Source organism: Gymnodraco acuticeps, unplaced genomic scaffold (genome assembly GCF_902827175.1).
Source record: "Gymnodraco acuticeps unplaced genomic scaffold, fGymAcu1.1, whole genome shotgun sequence".
In the NCBI taxonomy this organism is placed as follows: Eukaryota; Metazoa; Chordata; class Actinopteri; order Perciformes; family Bathydraconidae; genus Gymnodraco; species Gymnodraco acuticeps.
In genome coordinates, this window is record NW_022991193.1 from 162,062 (window position 1) to 179,668 (window position 17,607).

Here is a 17,607-nt window from a genome sequence, read left to right on the forward strand (position 1 = left end):
CCTCTTCTTCATGTCTCTTCTACATCAACATGTGTCCCCTCTTCTTCATTCTTCTACATCAACATGTGTCCCCTCTTCTTCATGTCTCTTCTACTTCAACATGTGTCCCCTCTTCTTCATGTCTCTTCAACATGTGTCCCCTCTTCTTCATGTCTCTTCTACATCAACATGTGTCCCCTCTTCTTCATGTCTCTTCTACATCATGTGTCCCCTCTTCTTCATGTCTCTTCTACATCAACATTGTCCCCTCTTCTTCATGTCTCTTCTACAACATGTCCCCCTCTTCTTCTGTCTCTTCTACATCACATGTGTCCCCTCTTCTTCATGTCTCTTCTACATCAACATGTGTCCCCTCTTCATGTCTCTTCTATCAACATGTGTCCCCTCTTTCTTCATGTCTCTTCTACATCACATGTGTCCCCCTTCTTCATGTCTCTTCTACATCAACATTGTCCCCCTCTTCTCTCTCTCTTCATGTCTCTTCTACATCAACATGTGTCCCCTCTTCTTCATGTCTCTTCTACATCAACATTTCCCCTCTTCTCCATCACCATGTGTCCCCTCTTCTTCATGTCTCTTCTTCATCAACATGTGTCCCCTCTTCTTCATGTCTCTTCTACATCAACATGTGTCCCCTCTTCTTCATGTCTCTTCTACATCAACATGTGTCCCCTCTTCTTCATGTCTCTTCACATCATGTGTCCCCTCTTCTTCATGTCTCTTCAACATGTGTCCCCTCTTCTTCATGTCTCTTCTACATCAACATGTGTCCCCTCTTCTTCATGTCTCTTCTCTCTCTCATGTGTCCCCTCTTCTTCATGTCTCCTTCTACATCAACATGTGTCCCTCTTCTCATGTCTCTTCTACATCAACATGTGTCCCTCTTCTTCATGTCTCTTCTACATCAACATGTGTCCCCTCTTCTTCATGTCTCTTCTACATCAACATGTGTCCCCTCTTCTTCATGTCTCTTCTATCAACATGTGTCCCTTTCTTCATGTCTCTTCTACATCAACATGTGTCCCCTCTTCTTCATGTCTCTTCTACTTCAACATGTGTCCCCTCTTCTTCATGTCTCTTCTTCATCAACATGTGTCCCCCTCTTTCATGTCTCTTCTACTTCAACATGTGTCCCCTCTTCTCCATGTCTCTTCTACATCAACATGTGTCCCCTCTTCTTCATGTCTCTTCTACAACAACATGTGTCCCCTCTTCTTCATGTCTCTTCTACTTCAACATGTGTCCCCTTCCTTCATGTCTCTTCTTCATCAACATGTTTCCCCTCTTCTTCATGTCTCTTCTACTTCAACATGTGTCCCCTCTTCTCATGTCTCTTCTACATCAACATGTGTCCCCTCTTCTTCATGTCTCTTCTACATCACATGTGTCCCCTCTTTCATGTCTCTTCTACTTCAACATGTGTCCCCCTCTTCTCCATGTCTCTTCTACATTCAACATGTGTCCCCTCTTCTTCATGTCTCTTCTACATCAACATGTGTCCCCTTCTTCTTCATGTCTCTTTACATCAACATGTGTCCCCTCTTCTTCATGTCTCTCTACATCAACATGTGTCCCCTCCTTCTTCATGTCTCTTCTACATCAACATGTGTCCCCTCTTCTTCATGTCTCTTCTACATCAACATGTGTCCCCTCTTCTTCATGTCTCTTCTACATCAACATGTGTCCCCTCTTCTTCATGTCTCTTCTACATCAACATGTGTCCCCTCTTCTTCATGTCTCTTCTACATCAACATGTGTCCCCTCTTCTTCATGTCTCTTCTACTTCAACATGTGTCCCCTCTTCTTCATGTCTCTTCTACATCAACATGTGTCCCCTCTTCTTCATGTCTCTTCTACATCAACATGTGTCCCCCTCTTCTTCATGTCTCTTCTACTTCAACATGTGTCCCCTCTTCTTCATGTCTCTTCTACATCAACATGTGTCCCCTCTTCTTCATGTCTCTTCTACATCAACATGTGTCCCCTCTTCTTCATGTCTCTTCTACATCAACATCTGTTCCCTCTTCTTCATGTCTCTTCTTCATCAACATGTGTCCCCTCTTCTTCATGTCTCTTCTACATCAACATGTGTCCCCTCTTCTTCATCAACATGTGTCCCCTCTTCATGTCTTAATGTCATCTGCTCTTTTCATCAACATGTGTCCCCTCTTCTCCATGTCTCTTCGTCTACATCACATGTGTCCCCTCTTCTCCATGTCTCTTCTACATCAACATGTGTCCCCTCTTCTTCATGTCTCTTCTACATCAACATGTGTCCCCTCTTCTTCATGTCTCTTCTACATCAACATGTGTCCCCTCTTCTTCATGTCTCTTCTACATCAACATGTGTCCCCTCTTCTTCATGTCTCTTCTTACATCAACATGTGTCCCCTCTTCTTCATGTCTCTTCTACATCAACATGTGTCCCCTCTTCTTCATGTCTCTTCTACATCAACATGTGTCCCCTCTTCTTCATGTCTCTTCTACATCAACATGTGTCCCCCTCTTCTTCATGTCTCTTCTACATCAACATGTGTCCCCTCTTCTTCATGTCTCTTCTACATCAACATGTGTCCCCCTCTTCTTCATGTCTCTTCTACATCAACATGTGTCCCCTCTTCTTCATGTCTCTTCTACATCAACATGTGCCCCTCTTCTTCATGTCTCTTCTACATCAACATGTGTCCCCTCTTCTTCATGTCTCTTCTACATCAACATGTGTCCCCTCTTCTTCATGTCTCTTCTACAATCAACATGTGTCCCCGCTTCTTCATGTCTCTTCTACATCAACATGGTGTCCCCTCTTCTTCATGTCTCTTCTACATCAACTGTGTCCCCTTCTTTCTTCTCATGTCTCTTCTTACATCAACATGTGTCCCCTCTTCTCCAGTCTCTTCTACATCAACATGTGTCCCCTCTTCTTCATGTCTCTTTCTACATCAACATGTGTCCCCTCTTCTTCATGTCTCTTTCTACATCAACATGTGTCCCCTCTTCTTCATGTCTCTTCTACATCAACATGTGTCCCCTCTTCTTCATGTCTCTTTCTACATCAACATGTGTCCCTCTTCTTCATGTCTCTTCTACATCAACATGTGTCCCCCTTCTTCATGTCTCTTCTTCATCAACATGTGTCCCCTCTGTGGAAAGAGACTCTGAAAGTTTCAGGAACAAAGATTCTCTCTCTTTTTGATCCATTTCTATAAAAACCTGTCTGAAATGAGCTGATCAGATTTTGGCCACTTTGTGATGTCATAACGATGTTTTGTCTTGTGTAACCATTAGCCAATCAGCAACCAAGGTAACCCCCTCCCCCCCCCTTATCACCTGAATCTCCTCCTAGAGCACCATTGAGTTCTTTCTACCCAAATCTCTCTCAGAGGGGCGTGGGGAGGGGCTCCTTGCTTTCATCTAAAGTAACAGACAGAGAATCAGCACTTTGGAAACAGGGCTGAAACAGAGGGGATTATGGGTAATGCTGCAACGATCTGTTTGGTGTTTCAGCCAATCAGAGACAGGCTCTGTATATATCTGAGACCTGTACTATATTGATGAAAAACATTATAATAGGGGACCTTTAAAGTCCAGCGGGCCGTAGGTTGAGCATTGCAGTTTTGCCTCACTTTATGGGCCCCAGCTTCTTGTAGTCGTCCTCGATCATCGTCCTTGCCCTCGCCTCCGCCGCCGCTCGGTGGTCGGTCCTCGTGAAGCACAATCTGCAGAATAAACCCCCAAAACATTCATTTCATTTGTTTTGTACGCAAAAAACTTAAATTGTCAAAAGACGAAGCTATCAGAGTCCTGTAGTGAGGTAGTGAAAGTTTAATGTTCCCCTTTTCTTATTTGAATGTGCATGAAAATAAAGGACTCAAGTAAAGTACAAGTATACCTCAAATATGTTGAATACTTAAGTAGGCCTACATTTATTTAGGTCTACACTCCACCATAAGAAAATAAACAATATATTCTTTACTTTTTTAATGCTATTTTATTTCTATTTGAGATGTTTACATTTTGGATTGTTTATTTCAAATCTTTTAATTTCTCTATTGTACAATGTATTGTCTTTTTATGCTGCTGCAACGCAAACATTTCCCAAATTTGGATCAATAAAGTACTTCTTATCTTAACTTATTTGGCTTCTGTTGTGATGACTAGAAATGCTAAGAATAACACTACAATACTATTTTGACGGGAACGTTTTTTGAATCTGAAATAGGTAGGCGTCTTTATGTTACCGTGTGTTCAACCCCCCGTGGAGGAACGCGATCCAAAGCCATCCCACAACAGGAAGATCAGCATGAAGCGGGAAAGCAAACGCAAACCAGGAGCCGAAGTTTATCGCATCGCAGTCTGGGGAAGTAGCTGTGAAAAACAAAACACAACACAACTATAAGACGTGTTTTAAAGGTCACCTATCATACTATTTTTAGGCAATAGCATAGGTCTCAGATATAGAAAAATGAAACAGTATGGAGCTCAAACTCTTTTTCTCTCTCAGGTTTACCACAAGGTGAGTTCCTTTTATTGCGATAAAAATGCTTGCTAATGTAATCACAGACCATATTACTTCCAGAACACGTCTCGTTGTTTCTGACAGCAACGTTTCTGATTGGCCCGTGGGGTGTAAATAGAGGCTGAATTCACACAGTCCTGATGCTCTTCTAGGTAATCACACCGTCCTGCCATGTTCACAGCTACAGTTGGGATACCTTTGTTAGCATGCTACTCTCATGTTGGAAGAGGACATTCACTATTTTCATAACAACAATAAAAGCCTTGAATATTGTATCTTGAACCTTTAAATGTAATCACGTGAGAGTTACCTCTTCAGCTGTCCGATCAGGATGAGGTTTGGCGCCGTGCCGGTCAGCGTGGCGGTGCCTCCGATGCTCGCGGCATAAGGAATGCAGATCAGGAAACCTTTCCATACTTTCATTTGATACGCAGACTCCGTGCGGATTTCCTCCACCGAGCGCTGGTCGCTCTGCTCCTCAACATCCGGACTTTATAGGAGACAAAAACTTTGAATTAACCCCACCAAGGTTTAGCGAGAAATAAATGTGCTTTCCTGAAGAGAGTTAGATTAAAAGATTGGTACCACTGTTGCACTAGAATAGATATTCTGCAGCCTGTTAGCTTAGCACAAGACTGAAAGCAATGTAGCCTGTCTAAAGCTAACAAACTCCACCTACAAGCACCTGTTAGCTTAGCACAATACTGAAACAACAGCTAGCCTATCTAAAGCTAACAAACTCCACCTACAAGCACCTGTTAGCTTAGCTTAGCACAACACTGAAACAACAGCTAGCCTATCTAAAGCTAACAAACTTCACCTATAAGCACCTGCTAGCTTAGCTTAGCACAACACTGAAACAACAGCTTGCCTGTCTAAAGCTAACTAACTCCACCTATAAAGCACCTTTAAAATTCACATATTAACATGTTTTAACACAATCCAATACAAGTACCTAATGCTTCGAATTAAAAAATATTTAAAAAGAACAAAGTGAGCTTAGCACAAAACTGAAAACAACAGCTAGCCTGTGTAACAAACTCCACCTACAAGCACCTCTAAAGATCACATATTAACACGTTGTGTATAGAGTTGTAAGTTGTTTTTCAAATCTGTATAAAGACCAAAGTGGCTTAGTTTAGTCAAAAACACGAGGCAGAGGGAAATATCCAAAGTCAACAAACTCCACCAAAAGACAAGAACCTTTTTAAGGACCGGAAAACTCTCGCTATAGCTTGTTTTTTAAAAATCTTTATAAATGACAAAGTTAGTTTAGCACAAAAACTAAAAGGCAGAGGGAAAGAGCTAGCCTATCTAAAGCTAACACACACCAAATAGTTAGCAAGAAATTACAGGAAGAGGCTAATCCTCTGTAGCTGTGTGGTGTCTTTTAGCCCTGATCTTTGACTGTTTTTGCCATGAGGCTTATTTGAAAAGTAAGGATAGAATGTTTGCTCCAAATGTCTGCACATAACCTCCATTCAAAAACCAGGACGCTATTTGTTTGGTAGTGCAGTGAGGAGCTACATTTCACCCTTTAAGGGGCTTTTTTGAAACACACAGGTGTCATTTGCGAAGTGTTAAGCATTGCCATTGTAATGGGAGGTTATGTGCGAGACTATTCCTTTGATTTTCTTACATTCAGACACTTGCTTCCAGCTTTCGTGCTAAGCTAACGGCCTACTCTCATCTAACTCTTGTAGCATATTTCCTAAAATGGTTATCTTTTGAGTCAGATTTTGGAAGATGTTGTGATTCTTCTTACCCCTCTATGGACAGCATTTGTTTCTCCGTGTGTTCTGAGGGCAGTGAATGCAGCTTTACAGGAAGACGGACCTGGGAGATAATAACAAACATCAGGGGAGTAAAATCATGTAATACCTGACAGCATATAAATCATAAACTCTCTCAGGACACTGTGTTGGAAAAACCACACAAAGTTCACTTCCTAGATTACATATTAAAAACAATACAGACGCTTTCACTTCGTCTGCACATGTTCTTTCAAACGGTTTGCTTGGGCACATATTGAGCAGCTTTGCAGCAAACTATCTTTATTTAATCTAGATTAATAAAACAGGCAACATTTCACCTGCAAGCAGTGGCAGTTCTAGAGTCTGTGGGGGCCCTAGGTAAAAATTCACTGGGGGCCCCTCGAACCAGCTTTCATCACCATCAGTGGCGCCCCAACCACACCCCCCCCCCCCCCCCCCCAGCATTTGACAGCGCGCTATGCATGGCCTTGAGGGGGTTTCCCGACATGTCGTTGCAGTAAATGAAAGGGTGTTTCATGTTGTCGTTGCTGTGGACCTTCTTATATACCTCTTTGGGGGCCCCCTTCTGGTCCGGGGCCCCAAGCAGTTGCCTGTTCGCAAGCGGCGCCCGCAGGTCTGACAGACTTGTTGATCAAAACCAGCACTGTGAGACGTATTTTTATTTTTACATCTGTTTTTAAATAAAGTTAACCAAGATACAAAACGACATCATCTGCAAACTGCTGTGTTTTTTTTTTAATGGATTTAAAGTAAGTTAAGAAACAAATGCACGCTCCAGCCACATGGAGATCTTTACTGAAGGAAAGAAGGTTGTGGGTTAGAAAACCAAAAAGTGTGACCTGAAAGACGGTCAAATAAAAAAGGAAAATGGCTCAACATTAAAGCCATTGGTTTTAAAGCTCTGGGCCTTGTTTTATTTGTTATTCTTAACTTCAACTATTGCATTTTACATTCTTAACTAATATATTAAAAGCTATCAATATTTATTTTTTATTTCATGTTTTAATTGATCAATGTTTTCTTTATTCTTAACTTCAAACTATTGATTTTTTTACCATTTTAGTATTTTACTAAAGCAATAAAAGCCTTGATCATATCATTTTTTATCATTTTTACACATAATCATTGTTTCTTCTAAATCTCTTTATTTATTCTTGACTTGATCATTCTTTAAACTTTTTTATTTGCATTTAATTTTAATTGTACCTTTGATTTTTGACTTGGGTTGTATTTTATATGCACTTTACGTCAGTTAAATAAAATACGTCTCTGTGGGATCATCACTAGCGCTCATAAGAGGTGGGAAGTATTGGAGTACAACTACTTCGTTACTATACTTAAGTACATTTTCTGGTATCAGTACTTTACTCCACTACTTATTTTTCTGACAACTTTTTACTTTGACTTCTTACATGTTGAACACAAATACCTGTACTTTCTACTTCTTACATGTTGAACACAAATACCTGTACTTTCTACTTCTTACATGTTGAACACAAATACCTGTACTTTCTACTTCTTACATGTTGAACACAAATACCTGTACTTTCTACTTCTCACATGTTGAACACAAATACCTGTACTTTCTACTTCTTACATGTTGAACTCAAATACCTGTACTTTCTACTTCTTACATGTTGAACTCAAATACCTCTACTTTCTACTCTTACATGTTGAACACAAATACCTGTACTTTCTACTTCTTACATGTTGAACTCAAATACCTGTACTTTCTACTTCTTACATGTTGAACACAAATACCTGTACTTTCTACTTCTTACATGTTGAACACAAATACCTGTACTTTCTACTTCTTACATGTTGAACTACAAATACCTGTACTTTCTACTTCTTACATGTTGAACTCAAATACCTGTACTTTCTACTTCTTACATGTTGAACACAAATACCTGTACTTTCTACTTCTTACATGTTGAACACAAATACCTGTACTTTCTACTTCTTACATGTTGAACACAAATACCTGTACTTTCTACTTCTTACATGTTGAACTCAAATACCTGTACTTTCTACTTCTTACATGTTGAACTCAAATACCTCTACTTTCTACTTCTTACATGTTGAACACAAATACCTGTACTTTCTACTTCTTACATGTTGAACTCAAATACCTGTACTTTCTACTTCTTACATGTTGAACACAAATACCTGTACTTTCTACTTCTCTCTTTTCCAAACAGGTTGGTTCCTTTAGTTTGAATGTGTGTTTGGGGCGTGATCATTATTATTTAGACCAGGGGTGCCCAACCTTTTTTGAACCGAGAGCTATTTTTAAAGTTGCCAGTCTGCCGAGATCTACCAGTCCAAATAGAGAGGCGTAGCCATTACTGACAGCCTACTACCAGGTAAATACACGCTTCTACTTGTATAAAACTGACCTTTGTACGATTAATACTTCATAAAATACTGCAGATCCTTTATCTTACCTCTTTCTTATCTACACACATACAAGTATTTAACTGAAGTTACACAACAGTGTTGTTGATACGGAGTTGGAGTTTATTCACACGTCACTACAGTGGGTAATGTTTTCAAGAAACATTGAACAGTGCTGCCACATATGACACAGGGAAAAAAGAAAATACTCTGAACCCTTTCTTTGCCATTAAAGTTAGGCTTACTAATAAGACAACTCAGATCTGAAGCTACAGGAATCTGCTGCCAACGTGCAATAAAAAAGACAACATTAATAGAATCAAACCCTTTTTTTGTTGCATTTTAGTAGATTATAAAAATAAATGCCTTTAAAATAGGATGCAAGCAACACTAGTTTCTTAACCTGAATTGATAATAGACTATAATCAATTTAAGTTTGCATTCTTATACCATTTTGTACAATAATTATAATGAATAAGTTCAAACAAACTAAAACTTACAGCTGATTAATAACGGTATCTAACTTGAGTTTTTATCAAAAACCTGTTGAAATGCTTCTGTTATTTTTACTGTCCCCAAAAAGCGCGTCGCAGCCTCCAGGAATGCTTCTTTCACAACTTCGCCGTCTTTAAAAGACTTCATGTGTTTCTCAAGAACGTGACTGACACGATAAGATGCTCTGGTAGCAGCCTTGCTCTTGTTGTTGGGCCTGGTGGAAATGGACTGCTGTGCATTTAGCTGTCCTTTCAGGCCCCTCCCCTTTTGGTGCGTAGGGCAGAATTAGGAGGGAGTTCCGTCTCGTAGCGTTTGTGCACTGTTTTGAAATGCCGCTCCTAAATTACCCTTCGATAAAGCCACGCTCGCATTGCAGATGAGACAGATGGACTTTGAATTGGAATAGATACAAAAATAATCATCCTCCCACTCGGAGTGAACATTATATATTTTGGGCTTTTTTGCTTCTGCCATAATTGCGGTCTTGTGTGTGTGCGGACTGTCACTCCTGTTGACACGGACAACCTCAGCGAACTAGTGCCCACTGCCCACCAGCCACGCCCCGACACATGGGATCACGCCGGCCAATCACAAAGCTTTGATGCGTTCAAGTGCATTATTCTGGCACAGGAAGATTTTGTTATAGGACATTAACGATAAAACAGAATATTGTTGTTCTTTTTTTAGACATCTCGCGATCGACTGGGAATCTCCCCGCGATCGACCGGTTGATCCCGATCGACCGGTTGATCCCGATCGACTGGTTGGGCACCCCTGATTTAGAGTCATTGCGTGCCTATTCATTTGAACATGATCCGTGTATCCATCATTTCCTGGTCTTCTCTAAAGAAGAGGGACCAATGGAAACGTTGTCCTGTTGCCGTTGTTCAGCATGGAACATTCATTAGCTAACAATGACATTATTGTTCTATTAATATAAAGGGAGGTCAGGTACTCTTTAAAACAGCTGCTAGTTATGGGTACTTTTTACTGAAGTACATTTCAAAGCCTCTTTACTTTTACTTGAGTAAAGAAGTTTAGTCAGTACTTCTACTTTTACCGGAGTACTTTAAACACGAGTATCTGTACTTCTACTCGAGTAAAGGATGTGTGTACTCTTTCCCCCTCGTACCATTAAGGACCTCGTTGTCGGGCTCCTGGCGCTCCTTGCACTTCTCCTTGAGGGTCTCCAGGTCCCCAAACAGACTCTCCAGGATGGCGGTGGCGATGGGAAGCATCATGGCGGTGGTGGCCGTGTTGCTGAGCCACATGGAGAGGAAGGAGGAGGTCAGCATCATGCCCAGGATCAGCCTGCAGGCGGGAAATATCATTATTATTATATTATTATTATCAGCAACTTCCCATGAGTTACCATTAATAGGAAACTGAAGAGATACTGTAATGTAATATACTAATACAATTGAAAGGCGCCATGCTAATGTAATCTATTATTATTATTATCATTATCATTATTAATAATTATTTTCTGTTTCCCCTCACCAGGCGGGCTTCACCCCCACGATGGTGAGCACCTTCAGGGCGATGCGGCGGTGGAGCCCCCACTCTTCGATGGACGACGCCATCACCAGGCCGCTCAGGAACAGGAAGTTGGTTTCCAGGAAGTACTGAGGGCACACCTTTTTGGAGGGAAGGATTCCCAGCGTCGGGAAGAGGCAGACGGGAAGCATGGCGGTGACGGCCAGAGGGAGCGCCTCGGTGCACCAGTACACCGCCATCAGAATCACCACGTACAGACATCTACCCTCCTGGAGAGAGAAACAGCCCTTTACTCAAGCACAAGTACACATCCTTTACTCAAGTAGAAGTACACACCCTTTACTCAAGTAGAAGTACACACCCTTTACTCAAGTAGAAGTACACACCCTTTACTCAAGTAGAAGTACACATCCTTTACTCAAGTAGAAGTACAGATCCTTTACTCAAGTAGAAGTACACATCCTTTACTCAAGTAGAAGTACACATCCTTTACTCAAGTAGAAGAACAGATACTCTGGTAAAATTAGAAGTACTGACTAAACTTCTTTACTCAAGTAAAAGTACAGAGGCTTTGAAATGTACTTTAGTAAAAAGTACCCATAACTAGCAGCTGTTTTAAAGAGTACCTGACCTCCCTTTATATTAATAGAAGAATAATGTCATTGTTAGCTAATGAATGTTTCCATGCTGAACAACGGCAACATGACAACGTTTCCATTGGTCCCTCTTCTTTAGAGAAGACCAGGAAATGATGGATACACGGATCGTGTTCAAATCAATAGGCACGCAATGACTCTAAAGAATAATGATCACGCATCAAACACACATTCAGACTAAAGGAACCAGCTGTTTGGAAAATGAGAGAAGTAGAAAGTAAAGTATTTGAGTTCAACATGTAAGAAGTAGAAAGTACAGGTATTTGGGTTCAACATGTAAGAAGTAGAAAGTTCAGGTATTTGTGTTCAACATGTAAGAAGTAGAAAGTACAGGTATTTGTGTTCAACATGTAAGAAGTAGAAAGTACAGGTATTTGAGTTCAACATGTAAGAAGTAGAAAGTACAGGTATTTGTGTTCAACATGTAAGAAGTAGAAAGTACAGGTCTTTATGTTCAAAATGTGAGAAGTAGAAAGTACAGGTATTTGTGTTAAACATGTGAGAAGTAGAAAGTACAGGTATTTATGTTCAAAATGTGAGAAGTAGAAAGTACAGGTATTGGGTTCAACATGTAAGAAGTAGAAAGTACAGGTATTTGTGTTCAACATGTGAGAAGTAGAAAGTACAGGTATTTGGGTTCAACATGTAAGAAGTAGAAAGTACAGGTATTTGGGTTCAACATGTAAGAAGTAGAAAGTACAGGTATTTGTGTTCAACATGTGAGAAGTAGAAAGTACAGGTATTTGTGTTCAACATGTAAGAAGTAGAAAGTACAGGTATTTGGGTTCAACATGTAAGAAGTAGAAAGTACAGGTATTTGGGTTCAACATGTAAGAAGTAGAAAGTACAGGTATTTGTGTTCAACATGTGAGAAGTAGAAAGTACAGGTATTTGCGTTCAACATGTGAGAAGTAGAAAGTACAGGTATTTGCGTTCAACATGTGAGAAGTAGAAAGTACAGGTATTTGCGTTCAACATGTGAGAAGTAGAAAGTACAGGTATTTGTGTTCAACATGTAAGAAGTAGAAAGTACAGGTATTTGTGTTCAAAATGTAAGAAGTAGAAAGTACAGGTATTTGTGTTCAAAATGTAAGAAGTAGAAAGTACAGGTATTTGGGTTCAATGTGTGAGAAGTAGAAAGTACAGGTATTTGTTCAAAATGTGAGAAGTAGAAAGTACAGGTATTTGTGTTCAACATGTAAGAAGTAGAAAGTACAGGTATTTGTGTTCAACATGTAAGAAGTAGAAAGTACAGGTATTTGTGTTCAACATGTGAGAAGTAGAAAGTACAGGTATTTGAGTTCAACATGTAAGAAGTAGAAAGTACAGGTATTTGTGTTCAACATGTAAGAAGTAGAAAGTACAGGTATTTGTGTTCAACATGTGAGAAGTAGAAAGTACAGGTATTTGAGTTCAACATGTAAGAAGTAGAAAGTACAGGTATTTGTGTTCAACATGTAAGAAGTAGAAAGTACAGGTTATTTGAGTTCAACATGTAAGAAGTAGAAAGTACAGGTATTTGTTCAAAATGTGAGAAGTAAAGTAAAAAGTCGCCAGAAAAATAAGTAGTGGAGTAAAGTACTGATACCAGAAAAATGTACTTAAGTACAGCAACAAGTATTTGTACTCCACTACTTCCCACAATCTGCCCTCCTGCCACAGGGGAGGATTAACATCAAAATAATGTGTTTATAATCTGCTTTTAAAACCAAAGAACATATTCAGATGTGATTCCCACATAATCACCGTTTGGATTTGGATCAGAAACTGCAAAACAAAACTTTTCATTCCCTTTTTGTCATTTTTCTGGTTATACAAATACAACTGTGTGAAATTATATCACAAGAAAGCCCTTTCAGTTAAAGTCAATAATAACCCTTAAATGGGCATTAAATATTTAGGGAAATTAATTGGTTGCTATTTTCTATACCCCTATTATGAACTGATATTACACCATTATTACACCCATATTTTGCCTATATCATACCTTTATTACACTGTTATTTGACTCATATTACAACCTATCTTAGACCCATATTACACTGTTATTAGACCCATATTACACTGTTATTAGACCCATATTACACTGTAATTAGACCCATATTACACCGTTATTAGACCCATATTACACTGTAATTAGACCCCATATTACACTGTTATTAGACCCATATTACACCGTTATTAGACCCATATTACACTGTTATTAGACCCATATTACACTGTTATTAGACCCATATTACACTGTTATTAGACCCATATTACACTGTTATTAGACCCATATTACACCGTTATTAAACCCATATTACACCGTTATTAAACCCATATTACACCGTTATTAAACCCATATTACACTGTTATTAAACCCATATTACACCATTATTAAACCCATATTACACTGTTATTAAACCCATATTACACCGTTATTAAACCCATATTACACCGTTATTAAACCCATATTACACTGTTATTAAACCCATATTACACTGTTATTAGACCCATATTACACTGTTATTAGACCCATATTACACTGTTATTAGACCCATATTACACTGTTATTAAACCCATATTACACTGTTATTAAACCCATATTACACTGTTATTAGACCCATATTACACTGTTATTAGACCCATATTACACTGTTATTAGACCCATATTACACTGTTATTAGACCCATATTACAACAATATTACAAAGTTATTAGACCCATATTCCACCCACTTTGTTTGCACACTGACACAGCCTGTCAAATAAATGTCTCCCCCGGATCCAGAAACCATTAAAGATCAATATTCAGACGACAAGTAAAGAAACACAAAGTGAAATCTACCTTACAGAAATGCACTGAGGGAAACAGCCTAAAGTACATTGCACATGTCGCACGTTAAAGGTCCTGCGAGACTCGAACCAACTCCTGACAAACACACACTTTTATGAAGTTTTTTAAAGTCGACTTAAAGCTGCTCACCTTCTCGGGCAGAGTGAAGACGAGCGGGAGGAGGAGGAGCGGCGTGAGCAGCAGGATCAGAAGTTTGTGGACGCACCACAACTTCTTAGAAACCGCCGACAGATTCATCTCAGAGAGTCGGAGAGCAGCGTTCAGAGAGGAGCAGCACACTGAGTCAGGAAGGGATTAACCTCACACACACTCACACACTCTGCACACACACACACACAGACACACTCTGCACACACACACACTCTTTACACGCACACACACACTGCACACACACACTCTGCACACACACACCACACTCTGCACACACACGCACACACACACACACTCTGCACACACACACGCACACAGACACACACACACACTCTGCACACACACACATACACACTCGCTGCACACGCACACACACTTTAACCCCTGCAGCACTCTGAAGACTTTATACAAGAGGAGGAGGCAACGTTGCTCCAGTACTGCCCTCCTTGTGCAACACACACCGCTCACCTTATAAATATATAGAAGACATTTTTAACAAGCCTCTGTGTTTCATGTTTATTATTATAATTGTTCCTATTTTTACTTTATTGTTATTATATTATTTATTGAAATGTAAATTGTTTTTAGGGAGATGAAAAAATATCCTCTTGACTAACTCTTTAAAAGAAACGTCTACGAATGCACACCGTCCCCGTCACACACAAATAAAACAAGATCAAATAAACTTCAAACGTAGCTTTGCAGAATTCATATCACCGTTAATTCTCTCTTTATTTTTATTTGTGGAAATATTTATTATTTATTTATCTTCATTTAACAAATTATTATACATATTTTATTTTAGTTTTGTATCAGCATAGTCCTTTTTTTGTAACAATGTATACAAATATACACAAGAGAGAACATTTATACAATTATTTAAATCATTTCTAAATTACCTTTGACAAGAAGACTTTTCTTCATTGGTTCATTTGACATTATTACGTCAGTGTGGTGGCACGTGCACACATAGACCTCAAAGTGGGCTTGAGCCCCTGCCCTTTTTCTTCCTCCAGAGAAAGTGCCCTTTTTATGGGGTGCTTTTTAAATAAATGAAGATGTATCTACTGCTGTTTGCGCACACTTTCCAAAAAGATATTGATTGAATACAAAATTTAAATATGAGGTCGGGAGATTAGACTGTGAAGTTCCGCCGCTGCCCCCCCCCCCCCCCCCCCCCTCCACGTCTCGCGCACAGCGGTGCGGACATCGGCAGTCCCTTCAGACAGACAGACAGCAGCACCTCCCACTTTACTGTCCCACATTATGCCGGCTTTTCTTGGCTTATTTTGAAGGTGAGTGATGAACAAATGACTAAGCTGCGAGTGTGTGAAAGACACACTCAGAAGCCAAAGTACAGAAGAGAGGCTTTCTGATCTCCTCCTCGCTATTGAGAACATTCCTGTTATCCACAGTGAAGTAATAACCATCTACAGGGACATGGCCCCCAGACGGTGGGAGGAAGGAGAGGGAGGAAGGAGAGGGAGGAAGTGAAGACACGAACACATATTTAACAACTTCCAAGTGCAAAGAAAGATACAAGATACAAGAAAGTTAGTAACAAAATAAGTTATTAACAAAATATTTGATTTCAGATTTCAAGACGAGGAGGACAGGATCTGGCCCAGCAGGAACGGCACCATGAACAGAACCTGGCCCAGCAGGAACGGCACCATGAACAGAACCTGGCCCAGATGGAACGGCATCTGGCCCAGCAGGAACGGCAGTATGAACAGAACCTGGCCTAGCAGGAGCAGAACCTGGCCCAGCAGGAACGGCACCATGAACAGAACCTGGCCCAGCAGGAACGGCACCTGGCCCAGCAGGAACGGCACCTGGCCCAGCAGGAATGGCACCTGGCCCAGCAGAAAACGGCATCTGGCCCAGCAGGAACGGCACCTGGCCCAGCAGAAACGGCACCTGGCCCAGCAGGATCGGCACCTGGCCCAGCAGGAACGGCACCTGGCCCAGCAGGAACGGCACCTGGCCCAGCAGGAACGGCACCTGGCCCAGCAGGATCGGCACCTGGCCCAACAGGATCGGCACCTGGCCCAGCAGGAACGGCACCTGGCCCAGATGGATCGGCACTTTGACCTGAGCTTAGCGGCTGCTGCCCGGACGAGGGAGATGGATGCGACCTTGAGAAGGGAGGAGGCCGCTCAAGCACAGACATTTCATTTAGCCTTCCTGCAGTCTTGACCAGGTGCTAGGGGGAATGGGCAGCCGGCGTGGCCCGTCTCCTCAGGAAGACGAGCCTCTGTGATAACACAAACAAATAACCTCTGGCTGAGAATATATTGTTATTATATTGTTTATATATTATTTGTAAATGCAACATTTTTACTTTCTTGTTTATTTCTTATCTTTAAAATGTTTATTTTTACAATGCCATGACTTTTTATGCTGCTGCAACAAAACACTTCCCACATTGGGATCAATAAAGTACTTCTTTGACTTATCTTATCTCTTGTTGATCACACAGAAAGATGGCATCATCTAGGCGTCCCTCTGCAGTGAGACAGATAATAATCAAATTCAGATTCACATAGTCTTGATTTTGAGAAGATATAAACATGAATTTATAAAGCAGTAACAAACACCAGCAGTTAGGAAAAAGCCCATAAGATAAAAGTTCATATCAAGAGATTTAAAGCAAGACATTGAGTTTGCTAGCTTGAGGTCCTCCTCTAAAACATTATTAGTGCGAATGCTGTTTACAGCATTCCCACTATAGTACTTCAAATCTTTATTCTTCCCCTTATTATTATTATTATTTCAGCCAATACTTTGGCTTTCCATAACTTCAGCTTATTTTCAGCTACAGAAACCATTCAAATATTAAACTATTCAGCCTGTTCAGGAATCGATGGGAAACCTTCAACTTTTTCAAAATATGTTATACTTTTTGAAATATTCAGCTTTTTAAGCTCTTTTTTTAACATTGAAGTCAATGGGAAGAGCCTTCAAATCAGCCAATACTTTAGCTCTCCATAACTTCAGCTTACTTTCGGCTACAGAAACCATTCAAATATTAAACTATTCAGCCTGTTCAGGAATCGATGGGAAACCTTCAACTTTTTCAAAATATTTCATACTTTTTGAAATATTCAGCTTTTTAAACTCTTTTTTAACATTGAAGTCAATGGGAAGAGCCTTCAAATCAGCCAATACTTAGCTCTCTATAACTTCAGCTTACTTTCGGCTACAGAAACCATTCAAATATTAAACTATTCAGCCTGTTCAGGAATCGATGGGAAACCTTCAACTTTTTCAAAATATTCATA

The 17,607-nt window shown here is 40.2% G+C and overlaps 1 protein-coding gene across 1 annotated transcript in view; it reads right to left on the reverse strand.

Annotated features, from left to right (window-relative positions):
- slc13a3 (solute carrier family 13 member 3) overlaps positions 1 to 14,475 on the reverse strand; it is a 23,921-nt gene extending 9,446 nt beyond the window's left edge. Inside the window, 8 exon segments of the mRNA XM_034238538.1 lie at positions 3,624 to 3,716; positions 4,239 to 4,357; positions 4,359 to 4,365; positions 4,827 to 5,006; positions 6,282 to 6,352; positions 10,326 to 10,494; positions 10,684 to 10,949; positions 14,303 to 14,475. Of these exon segments, the coding sequence (XP_034094429.1) occupies positions 3,624 to 3,716; positions 4,239 to 4,357; positions 4,359 to 4,365; positions 4,827 to 5,006; positions 6,282 to 6,352; positions 10,326 to 10,494; positions 10,684 to 10,949; positions 14,303 to 14,410 (1,013 nt within the window). The 5' untranslated portion in view covers positions 14,411 to 14,475.
- Positions 14,476 to 17,607: the final 3,132 nt, after the last annotated feature.